Source organism: Streptopelia decaocto (assembly GCF_964273445.1).
Source record: "Streptopelia decaocto genome assembly, chromosome: 4".
Taxonomy (NCBI): domain Eukaryota; kingdom Metazoa; phylum Chordata; class Aves; order Columbiformes; family Columbidae; genus Streptopelia; species Streptopelia decaocto.
In genome coordinates this window covers 32,697,458-32,719,279 of record NC_138658.1, presented here as the reverse complement: position 1 = coordinate 32,719,279, position 21,822 = coordinate 32,697,458, and the positions used below count along the sequence as shown (strand labels likewise).

Genomic DNA, 21,822 nt, shown 5'->3' with positions numbered 1-21,822 from the left:
TTGCAGTATGGGTTATTCTGTTTTATCTGCTCTTTTCACTATTAGAGGACCTAAAAGGAGGCACTGCAGTGGTGTTGCAGTCTTCCATGAATTTGCCTCCCTGAAAAGCTTTATTTTTTCAATTGTTAATTTTTGTCACTGATAGTGCATTTAGAAATGATAAATGGAAATCTTTGACTTACTATGTTTATTATAGCTCTTAGCATTGTATGTAGAAGTGGACAGAGATATTTTCAGTATAATGAGATTTAAATTAATTAGCAGCTAACAATCACATTACACTACAATATATCAAAATTTTATGCACTGTGGTGCTGTTCTCCATAGTATATGTAATTTCTATTTTATGCCATCTAGATCGCATATTTCAAAATTTATCTCATTGTAGTGTTCTTTGAGGGTGCTTTTGGAGTGTGGCACTTAGAATAGTCACTAAAGATTCACTTTTTTCCTCCCATTCCCTATTTAATTTTTAAAAGAGAAAAGGATAAAATAATAAAACAAAAACTGTAACCTGAGTTCTTCACTGCTGTGGCTTGCTTCTGGCTGTTGCTTTGTTAAAGCAATTGTATGGATTTATCAAGAAAGCTTTTAGCTTTGCATAATGAGCTGTGTTCACGAGGCAGGATATCATACCAGCTGGTCAGCCACTAACTGTATAGAATATATCAATGATGGTTTTGATGCATAGATATGAGATTGAGCCACATCCAAGCTCCTTGAAGAGGCCCCATTCTTTGTTTCAAGCACTGTGCCATGTGGATCTCTTGTATAGTTAAATTCAATGGGAGTGGGAAGGAAGAGCCTTTCATTGAGCAGATGGATATTCCATTAAAAGTCTTTTGAATTCTAAATAAGTCTTTATTAGTGGTATTTGTTTGCTATTTTAGGTTTTAGAGACTGCATATTGTTTGTGATATGTTCTTATACTTGTAAATAAAAATTTATTGCGTTTCCTTTTGAGAAAAATGGAAACGAAGTATTTTTCATTTGATTGATGATAGACTGTCCACAAGAAAAACCACTGTAAGAACTGTGTAACTAGAAAAATGTATGGATAGGGAACTGTAAACCAGTTCCTCTGCTAGTTCGTGACTCTTGCTATCATTTGTTTCTAGTGTTGGTGTAAACAACATCTTGGCTTCATTATGTTTCCTTTTGTAGATATCTGATCCATGCATGATCTATGAACAACACTCATGAATTGATTAGAATAGAGCACGTTGAAGAGCTCTTCGGGCTAAGAAACTGTTTGAGCTGTGTTTGTTTATTTGCCCATCGTTACCTAGCAAGCTATCTGAAAAACAGTGTCTTTAGAGTTATGGCTGAGAAGGTAATTAAAAATGTAAGTCACAGGATACAATCACAAGTGTGGCAGAAAACCTATGCAGTGCTTAACTTTAACAATTAAATTTCTAAACTTTCATTATGGTACAAGCATTAATATTTTCTTGCACTGAAGGGCATATGATTCATTTTTCCATTTATCTTAGTGACACTTCTTGAGAGCTGGATAAAAAGATGGTCATCATCTCACTGTAACCCTGGTTCAAGGAAGCTGTTTCAAATCAACAAAATTAATAATAGTCTTTGAAAATTATTTTGGGTCAGTGTGACTTCATCAGGTAAATGGCCTGTTCATGTTCTTAGAACAACTCCCCTAGCTAGTCATTGTGTACAGAGAAAACTCTCACAAAGGGTAATTAAAAGGCATCAGCCATTGATTTATCTTTATTTGAAGGTATTACTGATTTAAACCTAGTATGAAAAAGATGTAGAGAAAGTAGCACTCACACAGTGTACACTACAGCAATATAATCATTTAACAGAGCCTCTCTGTTTCTTTCTGTTTCTATATGAGATATTTAGGTTTGTGTTTCTGTGAATCTAAATTAGATGCCTAAACCAGAGGCTATGACCTTCCTCCTTTGTATTATATTTTACTGAGAATGTTACCGTGAGTGTGCTAGGCAAGGTGCCCACCAAGCTGCTCTGTCACTTCCCTCCTCAGCTGGACGTGGGGAAAAAATATAACAAAAGGCTTATGGGTTGAGATAAGGACAGGGAAATCACCTACCAATTGCCGTGACCTGCAAAACAGACTCAACTCAGGGAAATTAATTTAAATTAATTTAATGCCCATCAAATCAGAGTAAGGTATTGAGAAATAAACCGAAATCTTAAAATACTTTCCCCCCACCCTTCCCTTTTTCCTGGGCTTAATTTCACTCCCCATTTCTATACCTCCTTCCCCAGGGAGGGACAGAGAATGCGGGTTGTGGTCAGTTGTGGTCAGCACATTGTCTCTACCGTTCCTTTCTCCTCACTCTGTTCCCCGTTCCAGTGTGGAGTCCCACCCATGGGAGACAGTCACAAACTTCTCCAATGTGGGTCCTTCTAACGGGCTGCACTTCTTGGCGAACTGCTCCAGCATGGTCCCTTCCACAGGGTGCAGTCCTTCTGGCACAAACTGCTCCAGGCTGGGTCCCCCATGGGGTCACAGGTCCTGCCAGCAAACCTGCTCCAGAGTGGGCTCCTCTCTCCATGGGTCCACAGATCCTGCCAGAAGCCTGCTCCAATGTTGGCTTCTCACAGGGTCACAGCATCCTTCACCTGCTCCAGTGTGGTGTCCTCTGGACACAGGTGGGTATCTGCTCTACCATGGATATCTGTGGGCTGCAGGGGGACAGCCAGCCTCACCGTGGTCTGCACCACGGGATGCAGGGAATCTCTGTTCCAGCACCTGGAGCAGCTCCTGCCCCTCCTTTTGCACTGACCTCAGTGTCTGCAGAATTGTTTCTCTCACATATTCTTACCCCTCTCTCTGGCTGCTCTTGTGCAGCAGTTTTTTTCCCTTCCTAACTACATTGTCACAGAGGTGCTACCACCATTGCTGATGGGCTTGGCCTTGGCCAGAGGCAGGTCTGTGTTGGAGCAGGCTGGCATTTGCTCTATTGAACATCAGGGAAGCTTCTAGCAGTTTCTCACACAAGCCACCTCTGTAGTTTCCCCACTACCAAAACCTTGTCACACAAACCCAAGACAATGAGGAATTTTGAGATCTTTTCGTTGACTTGAAGGTACTTGCATCAACCTTTTGTCATAATATCATACATATTGAGTACAACAGACAAGCCTTGTTACAAGAGCTGATCAGTAGTTTAGCATTGAAAATTTGTTTTCAGCACAAAAATACAGCTTCTGCAAAATGACTGTTCTCTGGATAAAATTTTGACTTGCTAAAAAATTAAATTATTTTCTTTAAGATGCATTCTGATTTCTTTTTAACTGAATAGCATAAAGCATTATGTGACTAAAATGTCCTATATGAGATGTAGGGCCGCCTAGGAGCTTAGTCCATTAGAGAAGAATAGAAGGAGGAATACACCTGAAGGACACACAAATTTAAGAATATAAGAATTATTAACTTAATCAGCCAAATGGCAGATTTAAGTCCATCATCTTGCCTCTTTAATAGTGCCTGGTAATGGATGCAAAAAGAGGGGTTAAGTGTAGAGCTTGTGCAGAACAGTCCCTCCACTGATACATGTTTTTCGTTTTGGCAGTGTGCAATTTAGTGCTGTACAACTTCCATTACTGTACTATGGCACCATATGTAAATGCAATTTAATGTCAAACTGACTTAAAATGATTTTTTTTATTTGTTCAGAGCACCAGAATAGAATCATTCCAGTTAAGGATGTTGACAAGTTTTGTTTTATTGAAGAAAATGGAAATGTTATTGTTTAACAGTCACATCTTAGGAGATTTTCATTGCACGAAAAAGTTTTGCTTTATTTTTATTACAATACAGGTTGAAAACAAATGTTGAAATACCAAAACTTCTTTCTTTGGAAAAAAAATTACAAACTCTGCTTAACTCCATGTATTATACAATGTTTAATACATAGCAGATTGTAATATGCATCAAAGTAAAATGGGGATGCATCCTTTTTAAAGAAAACAAGTCCATTTTTTATGATGATTAATGATGTTTTCATATAGTATTGTAGGAAAATATAGTTTATTTTTAAACTACTTTTGGCATTTTCATACAGCATGTAATACATTTGCTAAACATATGAAGAGGTTCACATAAATAACATTTAAAATTAGGAGTGTTTTATTTTGGAACATTTTGAGGCTTTTTTTTTTTTTTTTTGAAACTGCAGTTTCTTCAGCTACTCTTTTTCTGATCTTTCTGGTGAAATTGATAGCATATTCAGAATGTTTAAAATCAGAGGAGTATGTACGAGACATTGGTGTAACTCACTAAGTTTTCACTAAGTAATCTGTGGACATTTACCTTCACTGAGATCTCACCTAATGAGAAATCTGACGTAAAGAACACAGGAAACAGTATATTCTCCTTGAAGCTCACAAAATTTGCCATACTAAGTGTGAATGTGCAGATTTTGGCCCTGAAATAAAGCTGTGTTGCAGAACAGCATGAAAAATATCCGCTGTGCCACCTCTTAATGTATGTGTCTGTTCTTCCTTTTGTGAATAAAGTCCAGTAGAATCAATCATCTACAAAGACAAGAATTCCTATAAACTATGTGCTAAAAACTCAACCATGCAGTAGTGGGGTGACATGTGTACTTGAGATTAATTGTGCATGATAAGATGCAAAGTATTTACAAAAAGATCCCAGCCTTTCTTATAGCTAAGTCAATGTCAGATCTCAGAAACAGAGCATCCCATCAGATGAGACAAAGATCAGACTCCCATGGCATTGCACAGATGATGTGGGCTGATAACAAGAAAAATGGAGAAAAGGAAGAAATTATGCCCAGACCTCCTGTTTTGGAGGACAATCAACACTTTTCGTTTATAGAGACTGTATGGGTCTGAAGTACAGATGTACTTAAAATACGAAGTGTTCTCAGTTAACCTAAGGAAAAGAAGAAAGCGGCAGGTCACACAAACAGAGCAGATAACATTGGCAAATTGCCTTCATGTGGTTGGACTGTTAAAATGAACATAGTAGGGGAGTGTATGTAATAGAAAATCTGTTCGTGAGGATTAAGATGAGCATCTGGAAAGTTTCATTATGCTCTTAATATATGAACTGCAAATATATCTTATTTGGCTTCTGTTAGGCTCCATTCTGCATCTGTGCTGGTAACGTGCATCTTTTGGTACAGTGACTTCAAGGAAATATCATCTCCGGTTACCATGGCAGTCAAGTTTTGTTACCAGGTTGCACATTGAGCTATTTTTGGATCTGCAGGCTGGCAGCTTGGTTGAAAAGGTCCTTGATTAAAAAGATGTTTTGGAAAACGTCAATAAGCTAAGCAAGCAAAGGTGATCTGGTGGGATGGTGCAGCCATGCAGGAACTGTGTGGATTGTGTGGCGAAGGCTCTGCCTTTGTCTTTGAAAATAGAGCAGTTCTCCAGGCCAGAGTCCTGCCCACTTCTTGGTGTATGCTTTGATTTTTGCTGTGGGTTTTTTTAAAGCTTGTGTTTTATACATACTCTGAGTTACTATTATGTCAGATTAAAGGAAGTAAAAAAACCAAAACCAGAGAAAAATCTCCCTGCAATAGCAAATTGTCTCTCCCGTTATATGCTGCCTTACTGACAAATTAGCTGCTTTTTTTTTTTTTTTTTTACCTGTTAGAAAATAATTATTTAAACATGTAGTAGTACAATATAGAGAAAGCTACATGAAAGTAATACTTGTTTGTTCTGTATTGAGTTTAGTTTCATTATCCTATGGTAATTCATAAAACCTTTGTTGTACTAACATTAGTGTTGTACTAAGCAAAAAAAACTCCAAACCTTAGTCCTGTCCTGTGAGGTCTATAGAAAGTTGAAATAATGATACAGCAATGGATTAACATGACAATCAGTTGGTTCAGTACATCCAGATTTCTTTTAATGTGTACTGTAGGAAATGAGAGTTTTTGAGGAGCTGAATGTTAGATTTGACAGTATTCTGAAGAACATGTAGCAAATAAAAATCTGTTGACAATCTGAGGGGGGTTTATGTCAAAACTTAAAACAGGAGGAAAAGATTCAAGCAAAATGTTTCATTTGACTTGACCATTAAAAGTAAAGGAAATGAAGCAATAGATTCACAAAGTGAGGAACTGAAATACCTGACAGTTTAGCAGTTGCTGTGGTCACTGGAAAGACTCAGTTGAGTTCTTCCTTTGCACTGAGCAACTTTGGATCTATTTGCCTTCTGGTGGGTGTTGTGATCGTCTGATTAAAGTTGAAGTTGTAGAACTACTTTTTTTTTTTTTTTTCCCCCCCTATTAACATTTCTTCAAGCATTTTGGGCAAAGTGGAGCAGCTGCCCTGCTCAGAATAGCCACGTGTACTGGGGACTCGATAGCTAAAGCATTGCTGCTTCTTGCTAAATGGGGAGCGTGAGGCCATTCTGCTGCTGGCAGCGTATTCTGAGTGCTACTGTCTGGCTTGTAGCTGGTGGGGGCACATTCAGCTTGCTTTGCTCACCCTTCCTTGAGAGGCTGTTCAATGAAATACTCCTTCTAGAACCAATGTGGAGGTTTGGAAAGCTCTGAATGGGTCTGCGACCTTTCTTCGATGGGCTCTTAGTGTTGCATACCTTTTCCTTAGGGATTCATCATCCCTTGTGAAATCAATAAGCAACCACACTTTTAAAATACAATTGTATTAATTGGTAGACCTGTTGCTATAAAAATGTTGCCTTCTTTGAACTCTCAGTTTCTGAAAACCATTGGAAAAAAAGCATTACAAATTTTGTTTATTTGTCTGCAATTTTTCATGGGATTCATGAGCATTGTTTTAGGGCTGTCCAGCACCTGTGGACATTTACAGAGGATGCTTTATAAGTAAGTTTTTCGTTACAAAATAAACAAAAGTCATGCTAACTTGTTTTGTAGTAAACCTTGAACCATGCAGGAAAAGCATTAGTAAAATATTAATATTGCCTGTAATTAAAAGAATTTTTAAAAAATTAGATAGAGAATTTAAATTTTTGGTGGTGTTCAGGTAGCAAATAGGTTAAACCTGCCTCTAAGCACAGGGGACTAGCCTAAACTAGTGGACTGTGCTCTCCAGAAACAAAAAAATTGCATCTCAAATAGTGCATTGCATGACTTTGTCTCAAAAGCCCTTGTGTAACAGAAAACTGAGCCTAGAATATACAAAAACCTTCCAATGCTAGACCCATTCCCCCTCTTGTCCAACATTAGAGGCTGATACTCAGGTGGATATTCTGCTTGTGAATAGTGGAACCACCCTAATTAGAAATTCATATTTTGTATGCTGACGAATACTTCCTAGCTCAAAAAAATTTTCTGTAACCTGTAGTATTTAAAATAGTAACATTGTGCTTCTGGCAGAGCTGCAGTTTTAAAACTGTGTGTATTACCTTAAAGATCCAGATATTGGTTCCTTATGTTACAGATTACCATCCTGATTTAGCTGAAGTGCTCTGGAATAAACTTTCATATAGTAAGCAAAGTCTTGTGATTAAGCACAGCATGTTTAAATAAGAATTGTTGTAGATGCTAAGCTATTTTATTTTTATTTCCTTTTTAAGAGGCAAACTGTGAGTTTAGCACAAGAATTTGCTAGGGAGGGGTCACTATTGAAAGCATTCAACAGTGAAGGGGGAAGAGGCTTTTGTAAAGTACAAATGTAGACAGGAGATTGGTACAAGTTGAATCAGTTATTTACTACAAAAACACTAAAATACTGAATACTGTAAAACTTGCAACAGTCCTCTTATTCACAGGAACTCAAAAAAGTGTTTGTGCCATCAAGATTAAGCTTTTTGAAGCCTTTTTCTATAAACTGAAACTGTGCATAGTACAGCAGATAGACTGTAAATAACAACACAATTCCTCGTTAATTCTTTCCTTTCCTCTGAGAGTTATTAAACCAGCTCTTCAAACAGTGTATTTTGCAGAGTGTTGTTATGGTTACTGTCAAGAATGCAGTTTTGCTAAATAAAGGTGCATTTTAAATACAGGTATATTGCTAAAACTGGAACCTAAATGCACTGCTAATTAGTCAGATAAAGTTAAATAGAAATGCCACTTTCATTCTTTCCTAGAACAATGCTGGTTTTAATGTTAATGTATAACTGCATTCACCTCTTGGCACATCACCCTGTCTGTGCTCATTCTGAATGTTTTTCTGACACCTCAAAAGCACATAAAAAGCAAAGCTGTCTGTGTGTCTGTGCAGTCAGAAGCTGAGGTGCTCAGTTGAGTGAGACACTCTCTGAGCAGGTTGATGGGTCGGCACTGACCTGTGCAGTATTAAACAGCAGGCCCAGTGGGCAGCTTTGAGGGTGAATTGGGGTGATGGACTTATCCGTACCCTTTTGCCATCTGCTCACTGTCTGAGCTGTGTGTCAGGTCATGCCAGCTGACCCACCCAAGGATATTTGCTGAAGAAATACTGCCATCATTTAAAGCTGTTAGGGTGTTCAGTTTCGTGGTCTTAGAGAACATTGATGATAGTTGCTGGTTTTCTTCCTCTTGTTGTGTTCTAAAGTTGTTTTTTTATTTCATGAACAATGAAAAAATATTGGAAGCTACTTAAATGAGTACACAGCAATCCAGACTTTGTTCTTGAAGTTGTGTGTCCTGATTTATATCTTTGTCTCTGCAGTGCTTGGCTAGTGCAAAATGTTTTGTTTACCTATGGATGTCTATAAATATAGGCTGGTTTTTGTTTTGCTTACATGAAGACACTGTGGAAAAAACAGATGCATTTTCAAAGTAGTCAGCATAGAGGTATGTGTGGAAATCCGATTGGGATAACCAGTGTTATTTCTGCCGTACAAAATGTGGGTTTCGTGAGTGAACCTAGCTTGGTGATCTATGCTGTAGTAATGTTAGAACTGAACACAGGATCATTGAGAAGATCAGAAACATTTTAAAAGAATCATTATATGTGGGCTGATCTCACATTTTAACTCCTGAGAAAAAGCACTTAGCAGGTAACCTGCCTGTAGAGTGCATCTTCACAGAAGTGGGAGCAGCAAAATCAAGCCTATGAGAAATTTTGTCATTGCCAGAAAATGGTGGGTGCCCCAGAGTCCTGTCTTTCACTAATGCATTTGCACCTTCAGTGCGAACACTGAGGTCATTTAACCTTTTGTTGTTGATAGGCACAAAATAGAGAACAAAAACTTCTTGGGAGTTAGTGCCCTACCACATACAGTGAGTGAGAAGGGGTGAAGCAGGACAGAGTTGTCAGTCATGATTTTGCCCTTCATCGGTACTAGCTTTCACTGTCCATTGAATTTCAGAAACCATTGTAACAATTTCCACTAGCCAGTAAGCACAGCAAAAGATCTGTAACTCCCAATGTGGCTGTGCTGAACGACCTGCGCTGGTGCAGAGCTCTTCCCAAACTCGAGCCTGTGCTAGCAGTTGCTGTTGTGCAACCAGCATTGCAGTTTCTGTCAAAAATGTGGATATGAACCATGGTAGGCAGTCTTTGGATCACAGTTTTGATTTATAAAGGTTGGATCTGCAGTCAGTTACATCAATGTAGGTCTAGCCAAGAAAATAAGATTGCGAAGGTGTAAATAAGGCTGGATGTTAATGCTTCATCTGGTATGTAATTATGTGTTTCTTCACCTGTGAAGCAATTGATTCTAGCTTGCTCTCCTGCAGAATGAGAAATAACCAGAGATAAAATCTTCAAGGCACTGCAGTACTATATACAATTATTATTTTAAAATGGAAATTAAATGTTATTAACTGCAGCAAATGAGACTGTCCATATATATGGAGAGCAAGGAGGAAGGTGGCATTTTTCATGCAGTGACTTCTTAAAGTTGAATCACACTTATGTCTCTGTGGTCGCCTGCTGGGAGCTTAGGTCTTGATAAAATATTCCTCACAGAGGAGCCATCTCATTATTCCCTTTCTGTCATTAGTGTTTCTAGAAACTGTTTTTCATAATGGAAGAATATATTCTGTACTACAACAATGTAATTGTCTTTTAAATTCTCTGAAGCCACAAATTGCAGGCTACAAATGACTATGGTAATAACAATAATAAACCAGTGTCATTTTTTAATTACAGAACAGGAAAGAAAGGAAAACCGTGCCTCATCTTCAGCCTGTTACTTAGCAAGGCATTCCTCTCTTGGGTTTTGCATACTGTATGTGTGACTTGCACAGTTAGTTCCTGCCATGTGCTTCTTGCAGTTAGCCACATGTTTCTGCCTGTGTGATGTAGCACTGGAATATCTCCTGCATCACGTTTCAGCAGACCAAATACAGCTAGCCAGCCTGCTCTGAGCTGTGATGACAGCTACTTTTGATCCAAGTGGTCATGAGTGTCCATTTTAGTCACAGTCTGGTGTTTTTACCTAACGTATAGAAAGTAGGATCCCAGAGGCTGCTTATTTCTACAGCTTCTTTCCTGTCATATGGTGGCATAATAGAGCCTAATGTGGCATGTTCCCCAGCATATGGTAGAGCTGTCTCAAATGTCTGTATTGATTATATATCACCATATGCAAAGCTAATGCCCAGTTGTAAAAATGCTGAAAGAAACAGAATGTGTATAATTGAAAGTCAAACTGGGTTATAAAATTTCCTGCATACTACAGTTTTGAGGCTGGAAAGAACCATATGGAAGACATACACTTTTTACTTGGAATATGCCACTGTTCTCAGGGTGTCCTTGGTCCTGCAAGGACTGAGTTGGCAAAATGTGCTTGCCTATTACCTCCCCTCCCTAGGACACAGCAAAAGAATGAAGAGAGAAAGCAAAATATTTTATCCATTTTCTTTACTGTCTTCTTTCTGTAGCTGAACTGGCATGGACTGTGCTGTAATCTGTCTAGGTCAGCAGAGAAGGAATTTTGGTTCTGAAATACTTGTGTTCCACCAGGTCTTCAGTGTTCCTGGAGTGGAGCGCTATTTGTTTCAGCCTTTGCTAAGGGATGTTCTGAGAGATGTATTGCTTTACGAGTAAAAATTTCAACATGGTGCTTTTCTGTAGAAGTTTCCCACTCTTCACATACATCTCGAAGTATCCAAAAAAAGAATATTTTTGGCCTTGCCAATAGAAAAATACCTAATTGGACAAGTTGGTAAAATCCAGTCCATTGACTGGTTTCATTGAATTTGACAGCCACAGTGTTTAAAATCCATGCTTATGTGTTTAACCTCTGGGGGAAAAAAAAGATTAAAACCCTTTTTCCTTCAAGCTACGGTTACTCACATTACCTCAGGAAATGCCAAAAGTTTCTGTCCTTGGAAGCCTACTTTGTTGAGCTGTCTAGCTAATCATAAAACCCAGTCATCAGAAGATGAGAAAAAAATGGCCAAAATAAGTTTGATTCTTGGAAGTGCATCAGTTATAGATATAGGAACTGGATCGGCAATGCATTCTGAATCCATCTGTATCTCTAGTGAGTTCTTACTGTGGTTGGTCACACCAGAATAAGAGTCCTTTGTTAGTGAAACACATTATTCCTTGATCATGAAGATGCTTTGAATGCATTTTAAGCATATCGAGACACAGTTTGTTATTATAATGTCCTGGCAATATACTGCAGGCACATTTGATTGTATGTATTTTCCTTAAAAACGCATTGTAGCAAATTAGAGTTGTGGCTTCACACTAAATTTTGAGAGTATATATTGTAGTTGAATCATGCACTGATTCTGTTAAGGCACTTAAATTAAATGTAATTTTTACCCTAACAAATAGGACCACTAGATGTCTGATTTGAATGCCAAGCATCGTCACTGCTAAACCTGTCTTGAGAGCCAGAAAATTACAAAGGTAGCTCAAAGTTTAAAGGTTTGATTTTACTGAGCTACTAGAAGTTTTGTGTTCACAATTGCAGGTACTTTCTTAAAAAATATTTGTTGGTATGTAGAGAGTTGTCCTTCTTAGTTGAATCACTTGAGTTTACTACTTAGCTCACTGTAATTTTAGCATTTAGTGTATCTTCAATTAAACTCAGTTATTGCTAAGAGGAATTTTCTTGCATTTTGTTACCTTTTGTCTTCATTTTTGTTTTGAAAATCTTACTTTAAAAATAGCTCTCTTTGTGTTGCAAAATTTTCGACCACCAAAGGGTCTTAGAATATTGAGGGATTTTTGTCATCTCAGAATGAGTGGAAGTGTTGTTGAGAAGATGCTGGAAAGGATAAGACAAAACAGTATTAATGCTCTCTAGGATGTAATTATGTTTCCTTATTCCATCTTTTACCTGGCTGAAAGCACCTGATCTTCGACTGTGTGCCTCAGATTATAATTTAATTATGCGATTTATGAAGTAACAAACATACCATGATCTGCTATATTGCTCTATAATTTAATGTGCTCCCCTGATTTTTTAAGTATTCATGTTCACTTCATCTAGGTGAGACACTTCAGAGTGTTCTAAAGGCTAATGATTTATTTATGGGTTTATATCTTAATTTATAAATCCTTAATTTGCTTGTAAAGGACGATGAATGGCTAACTGTCTCTAACGGAACAATTAACAAGTATCAGATTTAGATGATTTTTGTGGACTATTATAAATATCCTATAGAGAGATATGGTTTGGATGGAATTCTCATGGCTGAGACTGAAGTCTTCACTCAAACAAAGCTTTCTTTGAACTTCATGCAACTTTTTACTGCAGAAGAACATGGAACAGGATTCTGACATGTTCATTCTTTCTGTCCATACTACCATCTTAGGTAATAATTGTTAGATGTGGTTTTCTGTAATAATATACAGAGTATTTTAAAATTGGATGTAATTATCTGATATTACTAAAGACTTATTTTAGCAGTCAGAAGAGAATGTATTTGGAGACAGCTAGTCTCATTTGTCAGAGTTAAAGGATCAAAATGTATTTATCTTGAGGAAGGCATATCCAAAGTGCTGTATTTCTGGACAGATCATTGCATTTTCTTTTCAAATAATTACTTATTTTGCATAGTTTCTATAAATTGTAATTGTTAGCAGCTTGCAAATTCAACAGACCTTATAATTTATTATTAATGGGTATTTTATCAGAAACTTGTTATCAGGCAAGAGGTGATTGTTTCCCAAGTACTTTCCACAGAGCCCATTGCTCTTAAGATTTGTATTTTGGGACTTCAACCCTGTTTGTGTGGATGTTTTATTTGGGAACTCTTCTCTATACTTTCAGGAATTATTTACCTGATCTCAGCTCTAGGCCACCTGGCATGTTCTGCGGTCTTCCTGACTGTTTCTGCGCGGGATGGGGGTGGCCTTCCCTCTGCCACCAACGCAGCCATCACAGTAAACATCCTTCAGATGACTTCGGCCCCTGCCATATTTGAGAGATCCCGGTATACCTTTTCGGTTCCTGAAAATGCACCTGAAGACAGTCTGATCGGCACTATAAAGGCCAGAGAGCCTCCAAGTAAGTTGCACACTCAGTCAGAGATTACATTACATTTTTATTGTGACCATTAACTGGAAATATCTGCAGATAATTTTTGTATTTTTTAAAAAACTTCCATATTATTTATTCAGTCTGTCAAGCATTAAATAGTATTTACTGTTGGTATTTACAGTAACTGGTGTAATTACTGCTGTATCATGATGCTCTTTAGAACAGATGGAGATTTGTGCTAATCTCTCCTTGGTGGTCCACGGGGATTAGCAACTGCCTCCATTTTTTTCCAGGTGGATTTCTTTATTTGTAAATGGGGAGATGAGAAGCATGTTGTGGAAGTGTAAGGAAGGGTCTGTGTGATGGTGTGGCTTGTGTTAAAGCATTAGCCATGCAAAACAAATCTTAGAGCAGTACTCATGAGCAGAGTATTTAGATGTTTCAGAGAATCTATATGAAGTGCTACCACACACACGCACACACAAAAAACCCAAACAATCCCTCCCCTCCTCAGAAAAAAAAAAAAAAAAAAAGCGCAACCAAAACCAAAACCCCCCACATTTTGCTAGATGAAGTGGTGAAGTCCAGATGAATGTTTATGGGACCTTTTGAAAATGTATTTGACCCATTTGTTTTCTTTATCATTTTAGAGGGAAATGAGTTAGCTCCTGCCAGGCTTTAGTCATAAAAGACCCTGTCCTGAGAGCCATATATATTTGGTTCCTATGCAGAGCAGTGTGACCCATGAATCCACGTACCAGCTTGATGAGGGATCTATACAAGTAAGGTGATAGAGGAAGAGATTTATATAAGTTTAATTAGTAAGGTCCTCCAGTTTTCTTCTTGGAAGGACAGTATGTTGACCACTATTCTCAGGGTGAGGCAGCACCTGTGGAGCAGCCTGGTGATAAGCCTGAACCTTTAGATAGCTTTTGCGTGTATAAGGGTTATAGCAATGGTCATCCACGAACAGTAAGTTCAACAGAATTACATTCTTTCAGAGAACTGCCGCTTGATTCATTCCTTCTTATAATGAATGCCTATGTGTGGTGAAATTAGTCCCATAAGACTAACTTACAGGAGTGTTCTTTCTATGTTTTTGATCAGGGAAAAACAAGAGGCTATTATACTATTTTCTTTATAGAGTTTGATCATACCAGTGAGATTAAAATCAAATGGTGCACAAGTGTACAAACTGTTTCCAGTCAGATCAAGCCTGTGCAGTATTGTTTTTTACTGAAGGGCTCCAGGGATGGGAAGAAGAAAGCATAAAAAGCTCAAGAAAGTCAAACATCTGTGTAGCTTACATTTATTCCACTGAATCTGACAGCATGTGTTCTTCACAGATGTTCTTACCAACCTTCATGTTATCACTTTCATATGTTTTTATGTTTTTTGTTATTTCCATTTCTAGATTCTTTGCAAGTGGTTTCTTACAGAATTTCCTCTGGTGATCCACATGGAATATTCTCTATTGACCCCCAGTTTGGTATCATCCGCACCAAAAAACAGCTTGACCATGAAACTCAGTCTGTTGTGGTGCTCACCGTGCAGTCACAGTTGGGTAACTCCTCTGTCTACAGCAGCACCCAGGTCAATATATCTGTGATTGATGTTAATGACAATCCTCCTGTATTTCTTACCAAATCTGATAAGGTAACTATTTCACACACCCAGCCTCCTGGCACTGCTGTCTACATTGCTCATGCAGAAGATAAAGACAGTGGCCTAAATGGAGCAATCAAATATAGTATTGCAAGCAAGCAGTCAAGTGCATTTAGCATTGATCCAAACCTTGGCGTGGTAAACCTCAGTAGGACAGTGTTTGCGGATAAGCAGCAGGAATATACTCTACACATAGAAGCTGAGGACTGTGGAAGTCCTCCTCTGACTTCTTTGTTGATATTGACGGTAATTATTGAAGAGCAGAAGGTGGACCCTTCTTTGGTTTTTCAAAACTTGGTGTATCAAGTAGAAATCAGCGAAGCTACCTCTCCAGGTGCTGGAATCCTTCAGGTTCAAGCCCATTCACTTGACCCACACAGCATTACCTCCAAGCTGAAATATTCCTTAGAGCCTAGCGCAGATTCTGTTGCATTTGGAATCAGTTCTGATACTGGCTGGATTTATCTTCGGAAACATTTGAACTATGAATGTGCACAGATACTAAGTTTTAGAGCTGTAGTCAGCACCTTTGAGGATGAAAACCTCAGGCAAAATGCAAGTACATCGGTAATAGTTAATGTCCTGGATGAAAATGACAATTCTCCTATGTTTACGCGTGAAAACTACTTCTTTGAAGTAGAGGAAAATCCAGTTCCCAGTGGTGTGGTTGGCACCATTACGGCTGTTGACAAAGACTCAGGAAGAAATGGACAACTTTCCTATTTCCTCTTGTCTGATGGAAAGTATTTCAAGATGAATTCCAACACAGGTAGCACTTTATGATTTGTAATCTGCCTAATATTGCTTTTGGAAAGCAACTTTCCCTGAGGGAATGGAAGTAAAGTGTAAAGCTTTCAGGAACTACTGTAAATCTCTTGGGTTGATATGTGAATGTTCTAATTTAGAGGCTCACATTTTGGGGAATGAAATAAATCTAGTACATGTTCATGAAGAATGAACTAACGTTTAGGATTTGATTTTTTTCATTACTTCATTCTGGTCACTTGGTCATAAGTTTCAGTGTTTGACTGTAACAAATTAAAATAAGGAGTCTTAAGTTATGGTTTCAATAGCTCATCTGAGGAACTTAATTGCCTGTGATCAAGTACAGTTGAAAAGTACAAATCAGCAATAAATAACTTTAAAGGTATATTTGACATATGACAGTTACAGTGATGTAAAACATTTGTGAAAACTTCTGTAAGTTACATCAAAACTGAGTTCATGTTCATGGCACCACAGAAATCAAATTGGCTGACAGAATTTTTTTAAGGCACAGCAGGTACTCTGCAGTGAATTGCAAATGCCTTGAGTAATAAATAGATACTGTGTCCAGACAGTATAACACCACAGCACACAGCATGGAGAGCCCAGGGAGGGGAATCCTGTGAGGAACACAGGCACTGTAAATAATCTGGTTTATTAAAATGATACATAGTGAGCAAAGGTCTGCTGTTTAAAGTCCCTGTGTCCAAACATCCTGTCCTCATGAGGAGTGAATAAGCTCTCCGAGAATTTGTCTATATGAGTCTCAAAATAAAACTGTCATTTCAAAGCAGGTTCCTGTTGAGTGCATTTATGGAAGTTTAAATCAAACAGAGTACTAGGAGTTAACCAGGAAGATCTTAAAATAATATGTGGTTTTCTGTGTGAAGGACTTGGGTCAACCACAAATCTACAGTGATATTTAGTATGGTGGAGCAGATGGAGAGGAGATTGGGTCAGATTTATTCACTGGTTTTACCAGAATGCATAGGAGACATAAGGCTTCCTGATTAATGTACATACAATGCATTGAGAATTTCCTAACGCAGTGACATAATAAAGGCCGTGTGTCAGCAGTTAAAACCCTGTGCTCATATTTTAACTGTCCTGAAGTGTGGTGAAGAAAAGGCCAGATGAATTTCTCTGAAAGGTCAGCATGTTGGTTCATACTATTTTAGACCTTTGCTCTGGGGCATCTGCTGTACGGTAAAAGATGTACTGTGCTGCTAAAGTACAACTGCAAACTGTGATTGACAGAATGTTTCTATGGAATGGAGCTTGGAAAACTCATGTTTTGATGTCAGCAGTAGGGTGTATCAGAAGACGTGTCATTATTGCACATTAAATTAACTGTATAATTGCATGTAGTAAGATGAGTGCTAGCATTTAGGAAATACCTAACTTCCTTTCTCACTCGTTTTCTTTGCCCATCAGGTGAAATCATAAACTGGGTTGCACTAGACCATGAAAAACAAGCTCACCACCAGCTGACCGTGCTAGTGACCGACCATGGGTCACCGCGGCTTAACACCACAGCAGCCGTGTACATCACGGTGAGGGACCTCAATGACAACAGACCCGTCTTCCCTGGGGTGGTGCCCGGGCGGGAGCTGCAGCTCAAGGTGGGTGCTGCCAGCGGGCGCTCTGCCCTGGGGCAGGAGCCCAAACCCCCCATGCTGTGAAGCAGGGATGGTATGGCACCGAAACAGAAATGTAACCCATTCTTAATTTAGACTTGGGTATAGCATGGACTTTCACCACTTATCAAATGATTACACTTCTCTGACTTGTATACTGTTAGATGTAAAGGATATACATGTATAATTTTATGTATGCAGTAGAATCTCTTTTAATTTCTGACCTCTGAGTCTGCTGTACTAAAGATTTTTGAATTAGCATTATATGCAGACCATAACAGAGGATTTCTAGAACTATATTGTTTAACCATTTCCTGAAAAGCTCTTTGTACTATGAATATTACTGAAATGGAAAGTAGCGCAACAGCTAAACTCGTGTTATGGGAAGGAATTTAAGTCTCGCTGTTATCTATGTATATTTGCAAATTATTTATAAACTGCTTGATGACAGGTTTTGGAAGGGCAGCCATCAGGGACAGTCATTACCACTCTCTTTGCAAAAGACTTTGATGCTGGAAACAACGGTGTTGTATTATATTCAATAGAATCAGGTAAGAATTTAAAGTGTAATTCGTAAGATACATTGAAATAATTAGAATTTTAGAGGTTCCATGTATACATATAATATTTTATGTCTATTTTGTATCTGTTAGAATCAGAATCATTTATGCGTCTTTTGAAGCATCTGAGGAGGCACAAGCAGCTACCTTCCTCTGTGCCCCCTCTGCTCCATCTTCCCTGGGGTTTGGTTTCTTGTGTGGCCAGCCAGAGAGCGTTCAAACAGCACTCAGAAAATTGTAGGACTGTGATCTTGTACTGTACGGTTTAGTGTTTCAGTCAGTTTAACATCCTAAAAGAAAGATGATCTCTCTTTTCCCATGACCAATTGAAAATTTTCCTGCTAGAAGAACAGTTCATGACAGTCTGAGACAGGAATCAGAAGGATCAGCAGATAATCTGGACAAACAATGAGACTTCTGGTTTTTAGTTCATGTTTCATCCTTTGTTTAGCAGTGGGTTAGCCTGATACAGTAGCTGCTTAAAAACACTTCTCTTTAGTTTTCCCCATAATTCCTACATGTACTGCTTCGCTTCTAGGGTATGCTGTAGGATCCAGGTTTGTTTGCAGCCAAATAACAGAGCAGTCCCAAGTTAGAACATGAGTGGAATGGGACATTAATGTTGGCAAGAGATATAGATGTGACCTGGTTTTGCCAAACATTACTTGCTATACTTTCACACAAGAGAGAACCCTGTCTGTGACCAGTGAGGAAAATATATCTGTTCCTCTTACTTTAATTTATTATTGGTTCAAAACAGCAAGATGAGACGAGAACATAACTATTTCTTAATGTAATCAGTATGCTTTAAGATTAGTATTCATAGACTATGGTAATGTGTACATAATTCATACTGTTTCATCACAGCAAGAAAATATTTCCAGTATTTCCATCTGCTCAGTACGTTTCCTCAGGTGTTCTTTCCTGTGTAGGCAGAGATTAAATATGAACTTGGGTGGTTTAAACTTACTACAGTTATTTGTCACTGCAGGATAAAGGACAAAATACTGCAAAGCTGCATTACTCCTCACTCTTAAAGAGCAAGGGAATCTGAAGCCTCCTCTCGACAAGGCTGAAATTACCAAAAGATTCCCATGGGTTATGTTATACTATGTCTTTATGTATCCTCTTGACTTCTGTGGGGTAATGGAAGGACTTTAAGATTCACATCCACAAGGGCAAGATAATTAATTCTGCTCTCTTCCACCAAGAGATGCTTAAAAAAAAAGGAGACATTTGACAACTTCATTGAAAATTTTGCAGTTGAAATGTATGTAGATAATAAAAGACTGTATGGTCAGTTTATGGCCATACTTTTATTGCTTTGATTTGGATACAAGTGACTGCCTCTTCAGAAGTAATTGGAGAGGATCATAGACTTCTCATTGTGAATAATAAGATTTTGCACATTCCCTTAAGAATCACCCTTTGTTTGAAGGGTGATCACCAGGCAATACGGGTAGTGTTGTTCAGGGGTCTCTGTCTGTCTGTATATCTGACTATATCCCCTTCCTTCAAAGAGCACATTGGATTCTCTTACTGGCTTCACTGTAGAGCCCCACAGGGAGTAAGTAAGAGTTCAAATTATAAAAATGGCTAGGAACACAAAGTGTGACTGGTCTTGCTAATGCTGTCTCTAGAAAGAACAAAAAGATTAAAAACAGCAGCAAAAAAACACTAAAAGAGCCCTCCCAGCCTTGGGACTAGATATTTTCCTGATAAACAAATCCAGAAACAGCTGAGCTTCTCTGATACTAATTCTTGTTGTTGATGTTGTTGTTGTTAGTTGGCTCACATCCTTTGACATCTGGTCTTCTGTTTCATGGTGCAGTTCTTGCCTGGTTTATATTTAAAATAGTCTTTTCTAGTTCTGGGACATTGTTCAGTACTGAAATATGAAGAAGAAATATCTGATTTACAGCCATATTTGTTAAACACAAAGACATCAGGTTAGTTGGAGGACTTCATTCAGACTGGTGCTCTTTTCAGCAGATGAGGGACTGCCACAGGAATAAGAGATAGGAGTGTCAGTGTCAGCTGTTCACATTGTAAGTGTCACTGGGTAATTTTCAATATTCTTGAGACCTTAAAGAATTGCCAATATAGCAGCAACATATCAAGGGATGCAAGAGGGCTAATGACAAATGCCAACAAATTATGTAAGGAAAAATCTGTAAAAGAACTATGAGATTTACAGAAGAGATGAATTTTAGCCTCCAGAGGAAAAGTGCTTCCTTCAAAATGCCCTTCTTCCCAGAAAAACAAATTCCCCTTAAACATTCACATGTATGGAAATGCATGATAAAATAGCCATACCTCCACTTCTGTGTTATCACTGAAAGAGTAACCAAATTCAGAGGGAGGTGAATCTCAGGTATGTTTACTGTCCCTCAGTGATGCTGGCAATTGCGTAGTGATTTGCCTGCCCTTCTCTATGATTATTGGTAGGTTACAGGGTAGCATTTGTAACAAAAATTAGCCTGCATTTATAGTGCGTCATAAACTATTGCTTTATGTGTTAAGACTGGCACTGGCAAAGCAGAGGCTTTTACAGTTACATTTGGACCAATTCTGCTGATACATTAACACTTCACTACCAGAGTGGTAGGAGAAGCCTATTTTATGCTGCTAACACACGCAAATTGGCAAGTGTTGCATGTGTGTCTGTGGGCAAGTACTTGTTCTCCAGGGTGATTTGCAAGCAGCATGCAGGGAGCGTTCCTAGACATGCAGAGGGCTGTATTTCTGCAGCAACCCTGCGATGTTCAAGCTCTTTGGGAGCCATGGCACTGCCTTCCCCTTTTCTGATACCTGAAACAACTTTTCTTTCATCTCAAAGGAGCATGTGATGTCCAAGGCACTATGTATTTTAAAACTTAGGAAAGATCAGTTCTACAGGAAAGTAGGTAAAAATATGTAGCTTTCACTGCATACTGAGGTCACAAATATCTGAGAAAACTCTAGTGTTAATTTTCTGTCTGCTTTCTGGGCTGTTTGCCTGAATGGCAGTCCCTGGAAGGCCTGTATGTTCTGCTAAAGTTGACACCCAGATGTTGCCTGGGGTTTCTCAGCTCCTCCTTTTTGTCCAAATCTGCAGTTTCTGTGATTATTTTTGAAAGCACAGAGTTGAGAAAGTGCCTGGGCTTTGGAGAACTTAATATAAATTATAGCCTAGTCAACAGGTTGGTCAATGCAGAGGTGGAAAATTTAAGTGAAAAGGGGTATCTGTTTATTAAAAGATTAGGTTAGGGTTGCAAGCACAAGAAGAGACTGGAGACATTAGAGTCTAGTTATTGAGATTTAAGATTTTTTCTTTTCCATGCTTCATCTGTTCTTCTCAATTTCTTTCTTTCTTTCTTATCCATGTCTCTTATACTTTCTTCCTTTTCCTACAAAAAGGGACATCTTTTGGGTGTATGATATAAGCAGCAGTTGCCTAATACAGTGGACTTAGGGAGCTGAAAGCTGAGTAAAAGTTTCTAGAAGTGCAGGGGGCACAAGCTTTTAGAGCGATGACTGACATGCTTTTTAGGTGTAAAACTTAGAACAACCTTTTCCCTTATTCCTCACTTTGAACTTCCAAAAGAATGAGGAGGAGGAGGATTGGAGTGTACTTATTATACAATGTGAGCAAGCTATCACTCACATCCCTGTGCCCTTGGTAACCTTGGGCAAAATATTCAAAGGTGGTCTGTCTCTTCTCTTAGTACATGTCACCTCCTAAATCAGTTGAAAAGCAAAATCTGTCTTTAGGTAGGCTTTTGAAATTCACAAATGGAAGGAATTGCTTTAGCTACAAAATATATTGTAAAAGTTTGATTAGTGTCTCTGTAGATTAAAAGAAATCAATTTATTA

General features: G+C 38.4%; 1 protein-coding gene across 1 annotated transcript in view; it reads left to right on the top strand.

Annotated features, from left to right (window-relative positions):
* Window positions 1–21,822, top strand: part of DCHS2 (dachsous cadherin-related 2) — a gene marked incomplete at its 5' end in the record, with an annotated part of 116,479 nt that overhangs the window by 57,280 nt on the left and 37,377 nt on the right. Inside the window, 4 exons of the mRNA XM_082050547.1 lie at window positions 13,130–13,366; window positions 14,754–15,773; window positions 17,204–17,391; window positions 17,858–17,957. Coding sequence (XP_081906673.1) covers window positions 13,130–13,366; window positions 14,754–15,773; window positions 17,204–17,391; window positions 17,858–17,957 — 1,545 coding nt within the window. The remainder of the gene's footprint in view (window positions 1–13,129; window positions 13,367–14,753; window positions 15,774–17,203; window positions 17,392–17,857; window positions 17,958–21,822) is intronic.